The sequence below is a fragment of the Thalassophryne amazonica genome, chromosome 8, assembly GCF_902500255.1.
Source record: "Thalassophryne amazonica chromosome 8, fThaAma1.1, whole genome shotgun sequence".
NCBI lineage: Eukaryota > Metazoa > Chordata > Actinopteri > Batrachoidiformes > Batrachoididae > Thalassophryne > Thalassophryne amazonica.
Genome location: NC_047110.1, coordinates 104,496,067 through 104,515,426, shown reverse-complemented (window position 1 = coordinate 104,515,426; position 19,360 = coordinate 104,496,067). Strand labels below are relative to the sequence as shown.

The 19,360-nt window shown below is 42.0% G+C and overlaps 1 protein-coding gene across 4 annotated transcripts in view; it reads left to right on the top strand.

Moving 5' to 3' along the window:
- Positions 1-19,360, top strand: part of LOC117516232 (septin-7-like) — a 94,435-nt gene that overhangs the window by 64,753 nt on the left and 10,322 nt on the right. For all 4 annotated transcript variants that reach the window (XM_034177157.1, XM_034177156.1, XM_034177159.1 and 1 more), the window contains 3 exons: positions 14,126-14,177; positions 16,380-16,505; positions 16,723-16,858. In XM_034177157.1, the coding sequence (XP_034033048.1) occupies positions 14,126-14,177; positions 16,380-16,505; positions 16,723-16,858 (314 nt within the window). The remainder of the gene's footprint in view (positions 1-14,125; positions 14,178-16,379; positions 16,506-16,722; positions 16,859-19,360) is intronic.

The window sequence follows — 19,360 nt, the reverse complement described above, 5'->3', positions numbered from 1 at the left end:
CTCATCGGGGTCTCGACCTGACTCCAGTTCCCCCTCGTCGTAACCGACTTGAGTGGGCAAATGCTCACATTCGCTGCCGTTTGGCACGTTGGAGAGGTGTTCTCTTCACGGATGATGCGAAGGAGATGTGTTGCACTGCATGAGGCAAATGGTGGTCACACCAGATACTGACTGGATCCCCCCCCAATAAAACAAAACTTCACCCTTTCAGAGTGGCCTTTTATTGTGGGCAGTCTAAGGCACACCTGTGCACTAAGCATGGTGTCTAATCAGCATCTTGATATGGCACACTGTGAGGTGGGATGGATTATCTCAGCAAAGGAGAAGTGCTCACTATCACAGATTTAGACTGGTTTGTGAACAATATTTGAGGGACATGGTGATATTGTGTATGTGGAAAAAGTTTTAGATCGTTGAGTTAATCTCATACAAAATGGGAGCAAAACCAAAAATGTTGCGTTTATATTTTTGTTGAGTATATATATTATATATAAGTCCACATCACATGAAGAATGGGCACCAGTGGTTTTGAACCGGGAACTTTCTGCCTTAAAAGCAAGTGTACTGACCACTTGGCCACCACGCTGCCCCTTTGTTGTTTGAGACCAGAGGATCCTTGGTTCAAATCCCAGCCTGACTGGAAAATCACTAAGGGCCCTTGGGCAAGGTGCTTAATCCCCTAGTTGCTCCCGGTGTGTAGTTAGCACCTTGTATGGCAACACCCTGACATCGGGGTGAATCTGAGGCATTATTGTAAAGTGCTTTGAACAGCTGATGCAGATTGAAAAAGCGCTATAAAAATGCAGTCCATTTAACATTTGTTCAATATATGATAAACCTGAAACCTGACTCAGGCCATTGCTGTTGAAATCAGGAATGTACTTATTTCCTGTAGTAATATTTATCCATCAGTCAATACACTTTACAAATGTTAAGTTCTTAGGAAAACTGTGTTAGCATGGAGCAAAGAGCCAAGTAGTATGGATGAATAAATTACAATCTTTATATCAATTAATACAGAACTTTCCTATTAGGCAATCTCAGCAGGTCATGTTAACATTAAATTTTATTGTTTCCAGCAACTTTTTTTTTTTTTGTCCCAGGTCTGATACTGTAAATAGTCATGGAGAAAGGCTGTTTGGTGCTTTTGCAAAGACTATGATAGAACCATAACTTTACCGCTGTGGTTCCCTTCTTTGCTCCTGTGGAATTGCACACAGTGCGCTGTGATTTTTAATTCCAGCCTTGCTTTACCACATGGCTCAGCTCATAAACATTTGCAAGAATTGAGCCGCTTGTGTTGGTGCAAGGCGACAGAACAGAGTCCATCTCTGGCTGCCATTGGACCAAGGATTGGGATCCATCGTTCTAATGCACTGCTTGTAGGTTCATGAGCAGCTAACAGTGGATTAATTTTGTAGCAACTCATGTTGGTCATCAAGGTAACATACAGCTTGATATCATAAATTCTACTCATTATCAACTTCAATCAAGAAGCATCCTCATCATCATCATGGTCTGAATAAGTCCTGCTCGTAGCTAAAGCAGTCGGGCTCAAAACACCTGATGGACACACTGATTTACAAATCACTAAGGTAACGTGGATTAAACCTCGTGGAGTTTGCATCAGGTATTTTCTGCCATTCATCAACAGTTAGCCTGTATGGTTACAACCCCCTTTTTTTTTTTCTGTGACCCTTGACCTCTCTTAGCTCCTGCACCTGTTTCCTCACTGAGACTTGCGTCCCTGGCTGGTCACTGTAGAGTGTTGTGCAGCACCCTTCCAACCAATCAACTCACTCCCTGTGCAAGCCGTGTGCTCTTTAGGCCAGGCAACTCAAACACATGCAGGTTTTGGTGTTGACCGGGGCCAAATCTGGGCCAAACATGTTAGAACCATGCCAAGTACTGAGCCACAATTGCCCAGTTCCTCCAGACCCAGATTTTGCCCTTGCAGGATGCAGTAACTGAAAAGCCGTACCCCTTCCCCTTTGTCAGAGCTCCCTCCTCTAGAAGAAACAGGAGGTCATTGGCTGGCTTGGGAGGCCAAGGGGCGAGACTCCCTAAGATTCATCAATGGTAAGGTGTCCTTATGTGCTCCCTTGATGTTGACTGACAGTTGGCGGTGAAAAGGCTAACCAGTAAGGACCATGGTTTTTGATCAAGAAGAGGCTGGAGGTTGAACTACACAGCATATTTTCTCAGCAACACCTTGTTTCCAGAGTCCCATCTAACCATTTAACCATCATTGTCGAGATAACAACTCGCTGTTTGTGTACCTCTGTCATGTTGAAATGAGACCTGTTACTTAGTTTTTGTAATGTGTACATTCCAACATTTAAAGGCTGTGACTAGATACGAGCCTTTGGGGGGGGGTGTCATGATGACTCAACAGAAGGTGGTTGATATTTGAACTTGAACTTACCAGATTTAAGAGAGCCTTTCAAGTCTTGGCATGGTCAAGTCTTTGGGGAGGTGATGGTCTAGTGGTTAAGGCATTGGGCTGGACCCAGAAGATCCTCGGTTCATATCCCCATCTGACCTGGAAGATCACTAAAACCTCGGTCCCCACCGAATAATGAAGGCTGAAGAAGGAGCCACGCATGGGTGTGGGGTGATTATTTGAAGAATGACCCACGTTTTGATCTATCATGTATCCACTATGAAGGTGCCACTATGTGCCTCTCTGTACCACGCATGTGCCGCGTAGCAGCCTCTAGTGAGCCACGACTGACCTGTCATTACAGCCTCGAATGGCTCGCATCAGCCACACTAATCCACGTAGTGCCATGATAGCGCCATGATAACGCCATGTTGGTGCACGTTTAGGCATGAGTTTGGTCTAAACCTCCAGCCCTCCCACACCTGGTCCCTTCAAAGTGTGGGTTTTCAATTCACAGATTCACAGCAGCATTTAAAGATGTCCCTTCTTTTTTTCTTTTTTTTTTAACGCAGTCCAAAAATAGACACTCCAGCACAGTTCTGCAGTTGTGCGCTGTGCGCCAGGCTGCTGTCCACTTGTAATGCACCAGACCAGCTAGACCCCAACCACGGGTTCCTGGAGAGCTGCCTCTGTGCTCCTCGCTGGCTCCGCGGCTCTCTGGCTTTTCTTCTGCGCTTTAAACACACAAAACTTTGTTTGTCCATTTATTTCTGCAAAATCGCTCTTTTGCGTGCGCTGCTGTTGTCCTTTCATGGACAGCCGCCTCTGTGCCCTTTATAAGTGGCTTCCTTTCCATCCATGGCTTGCTGGCTTTATTTTTTCCTTGACTTTAAACACAGTCATTTTTACAATGCGAATCCACTTTTAACTTTGTGGTCGTCCGTTTATTTCTGCAAAAGCGCTCTTTTGCGTGCGGTGCCGTTCTGCATACAGAATGAGGTGGCCGTTTTATTATATACACCTGTGGATCATTTTCAAAAAAAAAAAAAAAAAAAAAAAAAAAAAAAAAAATATATATATATATATATATATTTCTTTATTTCTTCCGCAGCTTACAAGTTATCATGATACAACTTTTAACTTGGTGTTATGTCTTCAAAATCGGTCTTTTGCGCACTCTCCACCTGTGTTGCCGCACAGCTCCTGCTCTTAGCTGCTCCACTGGCGTTATCTTCCATGGCTTTAAACACACATCCACCTTCACGCAGTCACCCAAATTTTAACTTTGTGTTCGTCCAATATTGACTGAAATATCACTCTTTTGTGAGCTGGCATTCTGCCTAAATGCTTGTTTGATGCGTGATGATGAGTCACTGCGTCAGTGCGCACACACAGCGGAGCTCATGTGAGCCATTAATTCCAGAAGTGATTAAAGGTGTTTTCAGCATCCAAGGTTTGACAGAAAATGATTAATCTGCTACAAAATAATTATTTTATATAGAGTCCAGCACACAGAGCAGGTGGAATTGTGTGCGCAAGACAGCCGCTCCAAAAATAGCCTCTCAGGTCCTGCCTCAGTGCGCACACACAGCGGAGCTCATGTGATCCATTAACAAGATATTAAATCAACATACTTTTACATACAACAGACATCAACATGCAGACATACTTTTACAGCAAGGAACTGTTTTATCAAGCTATAAAAAACATTAAAAATAATTACCTTAAGCTGTTCAAAATACATCCCACATGGAGCAGGAAAGAGAGGGGGGAAAAAAGCGTCCAGATGAAACAGCTGATTCTAGAAGTGTTTTCAGCATCCAAGGTTTGGCAGAAAATGATTAATCCACTACAAAATAATTATTGTATATAGAGTCCAGCGCACAGAGCAGGTGGAATTGTGTGCGCAAGAGGAGAGCTGTTCCAAAAATAGCCTCTCAGCCAGGCGAACGGATAATGGACTTTTTGCAGACTCGTAAGCACTCGTATTCGGACTTGTATTCGGTGGGACCCCGGCTTAAGGGCCCTTGGGCAAGGTCTTTAATCCCCTATTGCTCCCCGTGTGTAGTGAGCGCCTTGTATGGCAGCACCCTGACATCGGGGTGAATGTGAGGTATTATTTGTAAAGCGCTTTGAGTGTCTGATGCAGATGGAAAAGCGCTATATAAATGCAGTTCATTTACCATTTATTTGGCAATGCAAGTCCTAGTCATTCCTCAAGTCCACTTTCCTCTTGTGAATTAGGGCTTGACTTTGGGCATGAGGGATCTAGATCTAGCTCAGTGGAGAAGGAAGGAATAGGGGGTGTGCCAATATCTAGACCCGGGCTCCAATCACAATCATATTATTTGCATATATGTCCTTGGAAAAGGGATTTAATCTGCACCGTCTCAGTCCAAACAGCTGTAGATAGTTACCGCGATTGGCTGTGGAAGTAACCTATTTTTGACCGGTGTCCCATCCAGAGAGAGTCGTAGAGTCTCTTCATGCTACAGAATCTGGAGATAGGTACCAGCACCAATGAGCCTTGGGACCTGTATAAGACGAACTTCTTCTTTGGACATACATTGTCAAGACTTGAGGTTACTTTTTTGTCCTGACTTCAGTTCTTGCTGCCACCCAATTAACGTAAGTAGCAGAGCTGAATAGGAAGGTTATGCAAAAAGTCCTCCAGCTGTAATTCTCAAGATCAAGAGACAAATATTGAAATTCTTAGACAATACCCGCTCATACCTTACTTTCTGAACATTGGATTAAAAGCTGTATCACCTTGTACTTCTGTGAATACAAATTGGCCCAGTACATCTTCTTTAAACATGGGACATAAGCATTGTCTGCTTGGTGGTGGCCAAGTGGTTAAGTGTGCTTGTTTCCAGTGTGGAAGGTTCCTGGTTCAAACCCACCCCCGCCCATTCTTCATGTAATATAGGGTTGCGTCAGAAAGGACATCTGGCAAAAAACTTGTGCCAAATTATCATATAGATCCTCAGTGAAAACAAGGGAGCAGCCGAAGGGACTTATTACCTTATAGGACATGAGCATTGTCATGAATGGGTCACTTTAATTAAAAAAAAAAACAAAAAAAACATAGTGTTTTCATTATATGACGTGTCATCACTGCCACCTCACCTTGTGGGGTGTTGGACTTCAGTCTCTCTTTCTTCATCAAAGGGCAGCACCTTATGATTGAAAACTTTGCAAATTTATAGGGGTTTTCAAGCTGGCGCCCCCCGTCACCTGTGTTTCATTGATTGGTCCACAGCACGTCAGAGGGACATGACACTGGAACCAGCATCCTGGAACCACCCCATTGGTCCTTCAGGCCTACTCAAGACTCAGCTCTGCCACCCGCTCATCTGCCAGACATTAATCATTGAAATCAAAATCTTCTATATATAATTTTTTTCACTGCATCTGGGAGAGCTGTAAATTACAAAATTTTCACTACTCATTACATAATCTTTGTAATATTATCTAAAACCCTTTGTCATAATTATTCTAACAGTTTATTCTAACAGAAGCAAGGCATCAGGCCAAACTACATGGAAGGGTGTAGAAATGCACCTATGTTAGGGCCAATGAACCAGGTGCCTCTGGTGCCCTCTTTTGGCTGCCCTGGATCTGTTCAGTAATTCTGCCCTTCAGTATGTTTGTAAAATAAAAATACAACTCCATCATTCTGGCAGGGGGATTGGTCCATGCCATCTGTCTTATAGCAATCATTAGTAACTACCAACTACCACAAACAAGCACAGACACACACACACACCTACGGACAATTTAAAGACTCCAATCCACCTAACCCGCATGTCTTTGGATGTGGGAGGAAACTGGAGCCACCCGGAGGAAACCCACGCAAACACGGGGAGAACATGCAAACTCCACACAGAAAGGCCACGGGAATTGAACCCATGACCTTCTTGCTGTGAGGCAACAGTGCTAACCACTAAGCCACCGTGCTGCCCCAAATGTCAATATAATACTAGTATTATGTTGCATAACTAGAACTCAGCCACATGGGGTGTGCAGCCAGTACATTCTGAGTGCCGGTCCCAAGCCCGTATAAATGAGGGTTGCGTCAGGAAGGGCATCCGGCGTAAAACAAGCCAACCCAACTATGCAGACTCAGAATCGAATTCCCATACTGGATCGGTCGCGGCCCGGGTTAACAATGTCCGCCACCGGTGCTATTGCCCAACAGGGTGCCGGTGGAAATTGGGCTACTGCTGGGCGAAGACGACGAAGAAGAGGAGGAAAACGTTGCCACGAACAGCGGGAGAAGAAAACTAGAAGGGCGGAAATGAGAGTGGGGACTTTGAATGTTGGTAGTATGACTGGTAAAGGGAGAGAGCTGGCTGATATGATGGAGAGGAGAAAGGTAGACATATTGTATGTGCAAAAAACCAAGTGGAAGGGAAGTAAGCAGGAGCATCGGCGGTGGGTACAAGTTGTTGTACCATGGTGAGGACAGGAAGAGAAATGGTGTTGGGGTCATTTTAAAGGAAGAGTATGTTAAAAGTGTGTTGGAGGTTAAGCAAGTGTCTGACAGGGTGATGAGTGTGAAGTTGGAAATTGAAGGGGTGATGATGAATATCATCAGTGCATATGCCCCACAGGTAGGTTGTGAGATGAAGGAGAAAGAAGATTTCTGGAGTGTGTTAGATGAGGTGGTGGAGAGTGTGCCCAAGCATGAAACAGTGGTGATAGGAGCAGACTTCAATGGGCATGTTGGTGAAGGGAACAGAGGTGATGAGGAAGTAATGGGTAGATATGGTATCAAGGATAGGAATGGGGAAGGACAGATGGTAGTTGATTTTGCAAAAAGGATGGAAATGGCTGTGGTGAATACCTACTTTAAGAAAAGGGAGGAGCACAGGGTAACATATAAGAGTGGAGGAAGGTGCACACAGGTGGACTACATTCTTTATAGGAGATGCAAGCTAAAAGAAATCACAGACTGTAAGGTGGTAGCAGGAGAGAGTGTCACTAGACAGCATAGGATGGTTGTTTGTAGGATGACTTTAGAGGTAAAGAAGAAGAAGAGAGTGAGAGCTCAACAAAGGATCAGGTGGTGGAAGCTGAAGGAGGAAGACTGTTGTGTGAAATTTAGTGAGCAGGTGAGAGAAGCACTGGTTGGAGGGGAAGCAATTTTGGACAACTGGAAAAGTACTGCAGATGTGGTGAGGGAGACAGCTAGGGCAGTACTGGGTATGACATCTGGACAGTGGAAGGAAGACAAGGAGACTTGGTGATAGAATGAAGAGGTCCAGGAAAGCATAAGGAAAAAGAGGTTGGCGAAAAAGTTTTGAGATAGTCGGAGAGATGAAGAAAGTAGACAGGAGTACAAGGAGATGCGGTGTAAGGTGAAAAGAGAAGTAGCAAAAGCAAAGGAAAAGGCATATTGCGAGCTGTACAAGAAGTTGAATAGTAAGGAAGGAGAAAAGGACTTGTACCGATTGGCCAGACAAAGGGACAGAGCTGGAAAGGATGTGCAGTAGGTTAGGGTGGTAAAAGATGCACATGGTAATGTGCTGACAAATGAGGAGTGTGTGCTGAGAAGGTGGAGGGAATATTTTGAAGAGGTGATGAAAAAAGAAAATGAGCAGGAGAAAAGAGTGGATGATGTGGTGAGAGTAAATCAGGAAGTACAAGAGATTAGCAAGGAAGAAGTGAGGGCTGCTATGAAGAGGATGAAGAGTGGAAAGGCAGTTGGTCCAGATGACATTCCAGTGGAGACATGGAAATGTCTAGGAGAGATGGCAGTAGAGTTTCTAACCAGATTGTTTAATAATATCTTGGAAAGTGAGAGGATGCCTGAGGAGTGGAGACGAAGTGTGCTGGTTCCTATTTTCAAGAGCAAGGGTGATGTGCAGAGTTGCAGTAATTACAGAGGCATAAAGTTGATCAGCCACAGCATGAAGTTATGGGAAAGAGTAGTAGAAGCTAGGCTTAGAAAACAGGTGAAGATCTGTGAGCAGCAATATGGTTTCATGCCGAGAAAGAGCACTACAGATGCAGTGTTTGCTCTGAGAATACTGTTGGAGAAGTACAGAGAAGGACAGAAAGAGTTACATTGTGCGTTTGTGGACTTAGAAAAAGCTCATGATAGGGTGCCAAGAGAAGAGTTGTGGTATTGTATGAGGAAGTCTGGAGTGGCAGAGAAGTATGTTAGGGTAGTGCAGGACATGTAACAAGAATAGTGTGACAGCAGTGAAATGAGCAGTCGGAATGACAGACTCATTCAAGGTGGAGGTGGGATTACACCAAGGATCAGCTCTGAGTCCTTTCTTGTTTGCAGTGGTGATGGACAGGTTGACGGATGAGATGAGACAGGAGTCCCCATGGACTATGATGTTTGCAGATGACATTGTGATCTGTAGTGAGAGTAGAGAGCAAGTTGAGTCTAGTCTGGAGAAGTGGAGATATGCTTTGGAGAGAAGGGGAATGAAAGTCAGTAGAAGCAAGACTGAGTACATGTGTGTGAATGAGAGGGAGCCCAGTGGAATAGTGCAGTTACAAGGAGTGGAAGTGGTGAAAGTACATGAGTTTAAATATTTGGGGTCAACTGTCCAAAGTAATGGAGAGTGTGGTAGAGAGGTGAAGAAGAGAGTGCAGGCGGATGGAGTGGGTGGAAAAAGGTGGCAGGAGTGATTTGTGACCGAAGAATATCAGCAAGAGTGAAGGGGAAAGTTTGCAAAACAGTAGTGAGACCAGCTATGTTGTATGGTTTAGAGACGGTGGCACTAACAAAAAGACAGGAGGCAGAGGTGGAGGTGGCAGAGCTGAAGATGTTGAGATTCTCTTTGGGAGTGACAAGAATGGACAAGATTAGGAATGAACATATCAGAGGGACAGCTCAGGTGAGACGGTTTGGAGACAAAGTCAGAGAGGCGAGATTGAGATGGTTTGGACATGTGCAGAGGAGGGACACAGGGTATTTAGGGAGAAGGATGCTGAGGATGGAACCACCAGGCAGGAGGAGAAGAGGGAGGCCAAAGAGGAGGTTCATGGATGTGCTGAGAGAGGACATGTAGGTGGTTGGTGTGACAGAGGAAGATACAGAGGACAGGGTGCGATGGAAACGATTGATCTGCTGTGGCGACCCCTAACGGGAACAGCCGAAAGACAAAGAAGAAGATGTTGCATAACTAGACAATTAGGTAACAGCTCAAAAACTGTTTTAATAACACTAACCTAAATCAATATTGGATCAAATCGAAATAATCAATTCTGCATCTTAATTCTTGAAATTTAAATCGATACCCGGCTCTAATATATATATATATATATATATATATATATATATATATATATATATATACAGTGAGGAAAATATTTGAACACCCTGCGATTTTGCAAGTTCTCCCACTTAGAAATCATGGAGAGGTCTGAAATTTTCCTCTTAGGTGCATGTCCACTGTGAGAGACATAATCTTAAAAAAAAAAAAAAATCTGGAAATCACAATGTATGATTTTATATATATATATATATATATATATATATATAATTTATTTGTATGTTACTGCTGCAAATAAGTATTTGAACACCTACCAACCAGCAAGAATTCTGGCTCTCACAGACCTGTTAATTTTTCTTTAAGAAGCCCTCTTATTCTGCACTCTTTACCTGTATTAATTGCACCTGTTTGAACTTGTTACCTGTATAAAAGACACCTGTTCACACACTCAATCAATCACACTCCAACCTGTCCACCATAGCAAGACCAAAGAACTGTCTAAGGACACCAGAGACAAAACTGTAGACCTGCACAAGGCTGGGATGGACTACAGGACAACAGGCAAGCAGCTTGGTAGAAGACAACAGCTGTTATTATTATTTATTGGAAAGTGGAAGAAACACAAGATGACTGTCAGTCTCCCTCGGTCTGGGATTCCATGCAAGATCTCACTTTGTGGGGTAAGGATGATTCTGAGAAAGCTCAGAACTACACAGGAGGACCTGGTCAGTGACCTGAAGAGAGCTGGGACCACAGTCACAAAGATTACATTAGTAACACGTGATGCTGCCATGGTTTAAAATCCTGCAGGGCAGCAAGGTCCCACTGCTCAAGCCAGCACATGTCCAGGCCTGTTTGAAGTTCACCAGTGACCATCTGGATGATCCAGAGGAGGCATGGGAGAAGGTCATGTGGTCAGATGAGACCAGAATAGAGCTTTTTTTTAATCAACTCCACTTACCATGTTTAGAGGATGAGAACAACCCCAAGAAAACCATCCCAACCGTAAAGCATGGGGGTGGAAACAGAATACTCTGGTGGTGCTCTTCTGCAGAGGGGTCAGGACGACTGCACCGTATTGAAGGGAGGATGGAAGGGCTCATGTATTGCGAGATTTTGGCAAACAACCTCCTTCCCTCAGTAAGAGCATTGAAGATGGGTCATGGCTGGGTCTTCCAGCATGACAATGACCCCAAACACACAGCCTGGGCAACTAAGGAGGAGCTCCATAAGAAGCATTTCAAGGTCCTGGAGTGGCCTGGCCAGTCTCCAGACCTGAACTCTATAGAAAATCTTTGGAGGGAGCTGAAACTCCAAACCTGAAAGATTTGGATAAGATGTGTATGGAGGAGTGGACCAAAATCCCTGCTGCAGTGTGTGAAAACCTGGTGAAAAACTACAGGAAACGTTTGACCTCTGTAACTGCAAATAAAGGCTACTGTACCAAATATTAATTGTAATATTGATTTTCACAGGTGTTCAAATTCTTATTCGCAGCAGTAACATGCAAATAAATTATTAAAAAAATCATACATTGTGATTTCTGGATTTTTTTTTTTTTTTTTTTAGATTATGTCTCTCACAGTGGACATGCACCTAAGATGAAAATTTCAGACCCCTCCATGATTTCTAAGTGGGAGAACTTGCAAAATTGCAGGGTGTTCAAATACTTATTTTCTTCACTGTGTATATTTTCTGAGCATAGACAGTGGGTTACATGCAACATCTCACTTAAGAAATTGTAAAAGCATTGGTTGTATTTCGTAGAACACTTCCAAATGAAATCACCTGAAACCACATGTATACACTATGTGGTAATTATAACCATCCTGTGTGATCATGTCCTAATGTTTGCCATTTGTTTGTTTTTTTCTGCTAATGCGCTAATTCAAATAATTATTGCTGTCATGTGTCTCTCTTCACTCTGGTGTTAAATGGCCATATTGGATATTTTTATGTTTGAGCCCAATATGTATTTATAACTTCTTGCTGATCATTCTTTTATAGACTAGATCGGTGAAGTTCAAAACATTTTCTTATATTTTGTGGTGCATTTGGTTTCATTAAATTTTTTGTTTGTTTTTAATTTCTTTTATATTTTTTTCCATAATAAAATCAACTTACTGATATTTAATAACAAACTTTTTTTTTCATGTATCTAAACATGAAAAAAATACTGCCACCTGCTGGAAAGCTCAGGAATGTGTATCCATTTTGATTGATGTATTTAATATTTAAAGGCCACAGTCAGTGCAGGGTCTGTACGTGCACTCCAGAAGAGAGAGACTACTGATATTGTGTGCCGATGACACTGAGAGGGATTTGGATCAGTTTGCTACAGAATAAAGCGAGAGAAGTTTGACAAGTTATTGCATGTCAAAAAATAAACAGAATATACTCACTATTTTACTTGCTAATGATTTACTTCATCCACTGGTGACCCACCTGACTGGTTGAATTACTTGGCCAGCCCGAGCTGCAGATTATCCACAGTGTCTGCAGATGACTCTGCATGAAAATCACTGTTTGTGATCTACACTAGTGCCAACAATCACATTTCATTCAAAATCACATTAATCACTTTTCTTCCTAATTCTGCTGTTTTGTTTGAATTTTCAGTCCTCTTGTCCAAGTCCACATCCCTAAAATCAATCAAATTCTGCTACATGACTCCCTAATGAATTATTTTCCTTAATGGGTGTTGAAACAGGTGGATTTATTTTAGTAGCCAATGACTGTTGGTCTCTGACATCAAACTGGTTGATATGGTCCCGTCAGTGTGTACTTTTTTTTTAATAAATGAATGAGTGAAAGTTCACGCATATGAGGTCTGTCAATAAAGCAACGGTCCTTTTTATTTTTTTCAAAAACTATATGGATTTCATTCATATGTTTTTACGTCAGACATGCTTGAACCCTCGTGCGCATGCGTGAGTTTTTCCACGCCTGTCGGTGACGTCATTCGCCTGTGAGCACTCCTTGTGGGAGGAGTCGTCCAGCCCCTCGTCGGAATTCCTTTGTCTGAGAAGTTGCTGAGAGACTGGCGCGTTGTTTGATCAAAATTTTTTCTAAACCTGTGAGACACATCGAAGTGGACACGGTTCGAAAAATTAAGCTGGTTTTCAGTGAAAATTTTAACGGCTGATGAGAGATTTTGAGGTGATACTGTCGCTTTAAGGACTTCCCACGGTGCGAGACGTCGCTCAGCGCTCTCAGCCGCCGTCGTCAGCCTGTTCAAACTGAAAACCTCCACATTTCAGGCTCTATTGATCCAGGACGTCGTGAGAGAACAGAGAAGTTTCACAAGAAGTCGGTTTCAGCATTTTATCCGGATATTCCACTGTTAAAGGAGATTTTTTTAATGAAAGACGTGCGGACGGGTCCACGCGTCGGGACGCAGCCGACGCGGTGCGGCGGCACAGGAAAAACACCTCCGTGTTGATAACCATTTGTAAAATCCAGGCAGCTTTTGATGGCTTTCAGTGGAGTGAGTATATGAGAAATTGTTTAACAGCAGGACATGTTCCAACTTGTCCTTAAGGCTTTCAACAGAGGTGTTTTTCCTGTGGCGTCCGCACGTCTTTCATTAAAAAAATCTCCTTTAACAGTGGAATATCCGGATAAAATGCTGAAACCGACTTCTTCTGAAACTTCTCTGTTCTCTCACGATGTCCTGGATCAATAGAGCCTGAAATGTGGAGGTTTTCAGCTTGAACAGGCTGATGACGCCGCCTGAGAGCGCTGAGCGATGTCCCGCTCCGTGGGAAGTCCTTAAAGCGACAGAATCACCTCAAAATCTCTCATCAGCCGTTAAAATTTTCACTGAAATCCAGCTTAATTTTTCGAACCGTGTCCACTTCGATGTGTCTCACAGGTTTAGAAAAAATTTTGATCAAACAACGCGCCAGTCTCTCAGCAACTTCTCAGACAAAGGAATTCCGACGAGGGGCTGGACGACTCCTCCCACAAGGAGTGCTCACAGGCGAATGACGTCACCGACAGGCGTGGAAAAACTCACGCATGCGCACGAGGGTTCAAGCATGTCTGACGTAAAAACATATGAATGAAATCCATATAGTTTTTGAAAAAAATAAAAAGGACCGTTACTTTATTGACAGCCCTCGTATGTCTTATTAACATGAATTTTATTGGTTTTAACTTCATGTTACCATTAGATTGAACTGTAAATAATGTAGATTATATTTGTGTTGGTCACAAAAACAACAGGCTGCTTCTTTATGTGAATACATAATAACATCATTAACCAGTCCACCAAATATTACCCAGAGTCCACTGCAGTTATTTTCTTGTTTCAGCCACAATGTGACGTAGACATAAACATGTTGTAAAGTTCAAATCATACGTATCGTACACAGCGTTGTTTTCTGCACATGAGATATTTCTCTGGGTTACTAAGAGAAACCATAAAAGTGCTCACTTAATGTTGGCATTTTTTGACGTATCTCTCTTTTTTTCTACATTTCTGTTTCTCTGTGCATTTCAGTGGAGAACGGGGAGCACTGCGACTTCACCGTGCTGCGAAACATGCTCATAAGGTACGATAGAGATTTGTTCTGCTGTGTCAGAAAGTGGTTTGAGCTCGAGTGTAACGTGACTTCTTAACCGTCAGTGAAGAGACACTTTTTAATCTTACTTTGCTTGTTGCTGTTGGGCAGATCTGAGTTTTTTTCCCTCCTCATTTGACGCTTCCTTTTCAATAGTGCAGCAGATAAGACAACGTTTAGAATGGGATCCTTCAAATGGTGATACAAGCATCAAATTCAGTACAAATAGTCATTAGACGTTCTTTTGAAATAACCGATTAGCCAACTAAATTTTCAATAGGCAGCCAGGTAGGGGTAATTTGAAGAATTACACGGGTCAAATCTAAACATATTCAAAACTATATCACATTATTCGCTTGATCATAAAGATTCCAAAAAGGTATAGTTTGGACTATCTATGTCTAAATGTTCTGGAGTTATGGGGTAAAAACAGGAAGAATGGTGACAACGGTCAGTTTCAGTTTGTACAGGGGTCAAAAGTTAAAGTTGCCCCAATTTTGGTAAAAAAGCATTGCAAATTATTAATTAACAGAGTTTTAAAAAGGAATAGTTTGGACCATGTGTCATGTTTAGTTATCATGCTGCAGGTTGACATGTCACATGTCATAGAATCCAATGGATGTTGAGCTTGTTTGATCTTTACTTTGGAGACCAAGCATTCAACACTGTCAAACTATTCCATCTATTCACCCTATTAGCTCAACCATTAATTTGCATCACTTTTCACCAAGCCTTTTTTGCTGCAGTACCGCAACGCTTTCATATTGGTTCAAAATGCTCTCTAGACTAAAATATTGGACAAGTCTGTACACGAGTCCTTAAAATTAGGTCACGGTCAAAACCCTACCACCAGTATCACTTTAAGATCGAATACACACACTCTCTGGACAAAAATAAGATAATCCTGTAATAGTCCCAAGACGGGGTATTTGACAATGTCACAGCAGCACAGGGACAAGCACAGAACAGTGCAAAAATAAGGTAAAAGAAAAATAATTATGAAAATATGGAAGTAAAGTTCTGTGCAGAATAACAATATATACAGTAGAATAATTACACTATATACAAGCAGAAAGATGGTTTCGTAAAATTGCACGAGTGTTCAAGTGATATTGTACACGAACGTACAAGTATTATTGCACAAAATGTGTAGGATTATTGTAAATGACTGAAAAATTGACAACATTGGAGAGCTTGGCACGAGTGCTCTGTGACCTTTGTGACTGTTAAAATTAGTTCACAGTAACTAATCAATGCTTTGATGTATTTATTCCTTTGATATCTGAAACACATGCTCTCTGGACTAAAATAGTCCATGACTTTGCACGAGTGCTCTGTGACCCTTGTGACCTACCTAAAATTAGGTCACAGTCGAAACTCAGTTGCAGCCATAACTAATAAATATGGGCTAAATTGATACTAGTAGAACTGGGAGGCCCTCGTTCCAAACAGGGAGACATGGAGGCATGAAGTGTGGGAAGCTTTGTGCAGTGAAGATCTCTCACTTCAAATAGCAGCTGATGATAAACGGAACAATCGAAGTAACACACGCACACACAAACATGCAAAAGTTGTCAAATGTCGAGGTCGCAGTTGTGTATGCAGATCAGGAATTGGACTCCACAGCTACTCCAGACGGTGTTCATCAGCTACAACATGGTGACAACACGGCGCTCTTCCATAGTCTTGCAGGACTAAAGGATGCCAGTTTGTTAGCGGTTTTTAGGTATTAATAAACCCTGACAGGTTACGGGACACAGACGTATCCCACCTGTTCAGTTTGGTTTTTGCAAACTGTCCCTTATATTTGACTGTATCTAATCTAAACACAAATGCAACACTTCCTGTTTGTTCACCTGCTTTCTGGAGAATTCTGAATAATGCACGTGTCTTTATCACTATCACGTTCTTCAGCATTTCTTTGTGTTGTCATAAAACTATAAGTGTTGAAGTCAAACGGTATCATTTTGCACTAAATGTGAAAAATAACTTGGCGTGACATATTTTGTTACCGTCAGTAGAAATGCTGGAACAGAACAAAAGTACAACAAATTAGAAATAATTAGCACTAACGGGTTGATTTAAAACAGAATTTGTGTGCAGAGGAGCAGCAGACTGAGTCATTATTGTATTTTAGAGCCTCTTAAGTTTTTACCTCTACCCTTATGCACCCCCCCCCCTCCCCCCCAATAGGACCCACATGCAGGATCTAAAGGACGTCACCAACAATGTCCATTATGAGAACTACCGTAGCAAGAAACTTGCTGCCGTGACCTGTAATGGAGTGGACACTTCTAAGACCAAAGGACAACTGACCAAGTAGGCACCGAGTCACAAAACCAGAGCTGACACTGGCTCAGGCTAACGGTCGGAGTTCAGACTGCCCTCCGCCTGCACATACAGCACGTTCGACAAAAACACGCATCAAACTGTCAAATTAATCACTTACTCATACTTTATACCAGTCACACAAAATGAGTGCGAGAGCTTATCTCCACATAGCTGAATTAACATCTCTCTTTGCCGTGATCATCAGGAGTCCGCTGGCACAGATGGAAGAGGAGCGGAGAGAGCACGTGATGAAAATGAAGAAAATGGAGGCTGAAATGGAGCAGGTGTTTGAAATGAAGGTTAAAGAGAAGAAACAGAAGCTGAAGGATTCAGAAGCTGAGGTGGGTTTAAGAATTTCTCTCTTTTGGGAGAAGAGAGATGAAGTGTGTAGAACTGATGAAACCTTTTTTCCTGCCATGCTGAAGTAGTTGTTTTCAGGTAAGGCAGCAGTCTTTCAAGACTGCACAGTTATACAGGGGTTCAAGAAAGGGTCTAGGATTCCCATAAAATCCCCTGTAGGGTAGGTCAGAGAGAGAGTGTGTGTGTGTGTGTGTGTGTGTGTGTAAGGATTAAACAACAAGAAGCCATGCATTATGCGGTTTGAATGCACGACGCGGAGTCTAAAACACCATGACTTTAAGCGAAGTGGTGTTACTCCGCAAAGTGCATTCAGACCGTATAATGCACGGCTTCTCGTTGTTTAATCCGCTTATACCATGGACCCACACAGTGAGCTAACACACAAATATTTATTTAAGTTAACAGAACTTGATAAGCCTCCGATGCGTTTACTGTCTCCGGGCTCGCGCCGCATAGTGGGCCACTCACACTGCCCCCCCGTTTTGTGGAGCTGCAGCCAACTCTGGCAACAGGTCCAGAAACTACGGTCGCTGTTTTGATTTAGAGCGCTCCGGCAGCCCGCAAGGATAGAACCGTTCTCTTCTTCTTTCCTGTCTTCAATCTTGTCCAGTTCGTCCGATGTTAAATCTTTATGCCGTTGCTTTTGCTGTTCTTCTCGTTTGCTCTCCTCCTCTTCCCATTCCTCAAACGTTTCATTTTGGTCAAAAATATTAAAATTCACTTGGAAATCCATGTTTTATCATGTTTCTGTCATTCACCTGTCAAAACACAGCTGATCTGTGCCAACTGATTTGCGCGTTTTTTATATATATATATATATAATTCTGTCTGTCCGGGATAAACTCCCAAACTATAATATGTAGCCATAAAAACTTTGTATATTCTGAATCCACATGACATGGGGAACAAACTGGTACCTTTTTTTAAATGTTGAACGGAACCAAAGTTTTTGCTTTAATCTATTCTCTTTATCTCTTCATCTTTTATGGAATTACTGGGCAACCGGGTCAAGCTGCCCTGGTTGCCCAGGTCTATAGATCTATAGATCTTTATTTCTTTTTGGTTACTGGACTAATGCTTTAATCTATTCTCTTTGATTCTATTCTCTATGATTCATTGATATTTACATTTACTGTTACCTATCTTTTGTGTGTAATTTTGTTATAAATTTGATTGCAAAACAAAGTCTGCACGAAGGACTTCAAATGTTTGTCTTTTAACCAAGTATTTCCACTTAGTTTGGGGAGTCCACCTCTTATAGTTCTGCTGGAGAAACTTTAGCCCATTAAATATTACATTTGTAAGACATCAGCATTACAAAAACAAATGTTGGGCAATTGTTTTGATTAAAATGATTGGCATTTGGCCTATGTCTAAAACAGGTTAACTCCGGAAGCGCCGGGTGTATATATATATATATATATATATCAGATAATGGGGACTTTAAGTTGAGTGAAGGAGATTGTCAGGAACACTACTTGCTGAGGTCACTGGAAAACCTTCTCCATCTTGACTCTTTTTTTATATAGTAACTGCATGACATAAATGGTGAAATGTCAACAGGATAATTACCATATTTTCCAGACTACATATTGCACTGGCGTGTAGGTCACGTATGTCCTTTCATATATCTCCTCACATATGGAGACCATAGATGAGGGGTGATGGAGAAGTTTTGAGCCTGGCCCAGAAAAAGTGAAGCATGGTTCTCCAATTTTTGCATTCTGAGAAACCATTTCTCAACATTGCATTCAGTGAGTCAAAATTTCACACATTCTCGAGTAATGTGGGTTTCTCTGAATGTAAAAGATGGAGAACCACACCCCATTTTTTCCAGGTTAGGCTATAAACTTCTCAGTCTCCCCTCATATGTTGCATTGGTGGATGTCGCATTTATTTTTGAAACGTGGTGCTGCTCCTTCATGCAACACAATGCAAAATTAATGTAGTCAGTGTATTATTGATTTATGATGCAAACACTGAGTTAGTCAGCAGAAGCTAATGGGCTAATTGTTATTGTTGAAGTCACAAAGAACTAAAAAATAAACTGTATCTTGTTGTCACTGAAAAGACACACATTTACAAACATGCACATTTACCTTACTAAATGTAAGTAAATGTTCTAAAACATCTATGCTTTTTTTAAAATAGATTTTATAATTAGCCTTGTCTTAGCCTAGCTGTCCTCCTTGTTGCTATTCTGATTGTACAACAAAGTGCAAACAAGTGGATTACAGAGATAATGAAGGTTCTTCCCTCTCTGTATTCAAGAATGTGGTCTTTCAGTTTGAGAGCATGACTTATTAATTTTACTTGATCTGTAAGATCCAGCACATCCTTCTCATTTTGTCATCCAGCATGATGGTGCGTTACTGCCACCTTCTGCTCTGGAATGTTAATCACAGCACCTCTTTTACATCAGTATAGAAAAGTAGCTTATTGCCATCTTGTGGCCATACACAATAATGTACTACTGTAGTTTT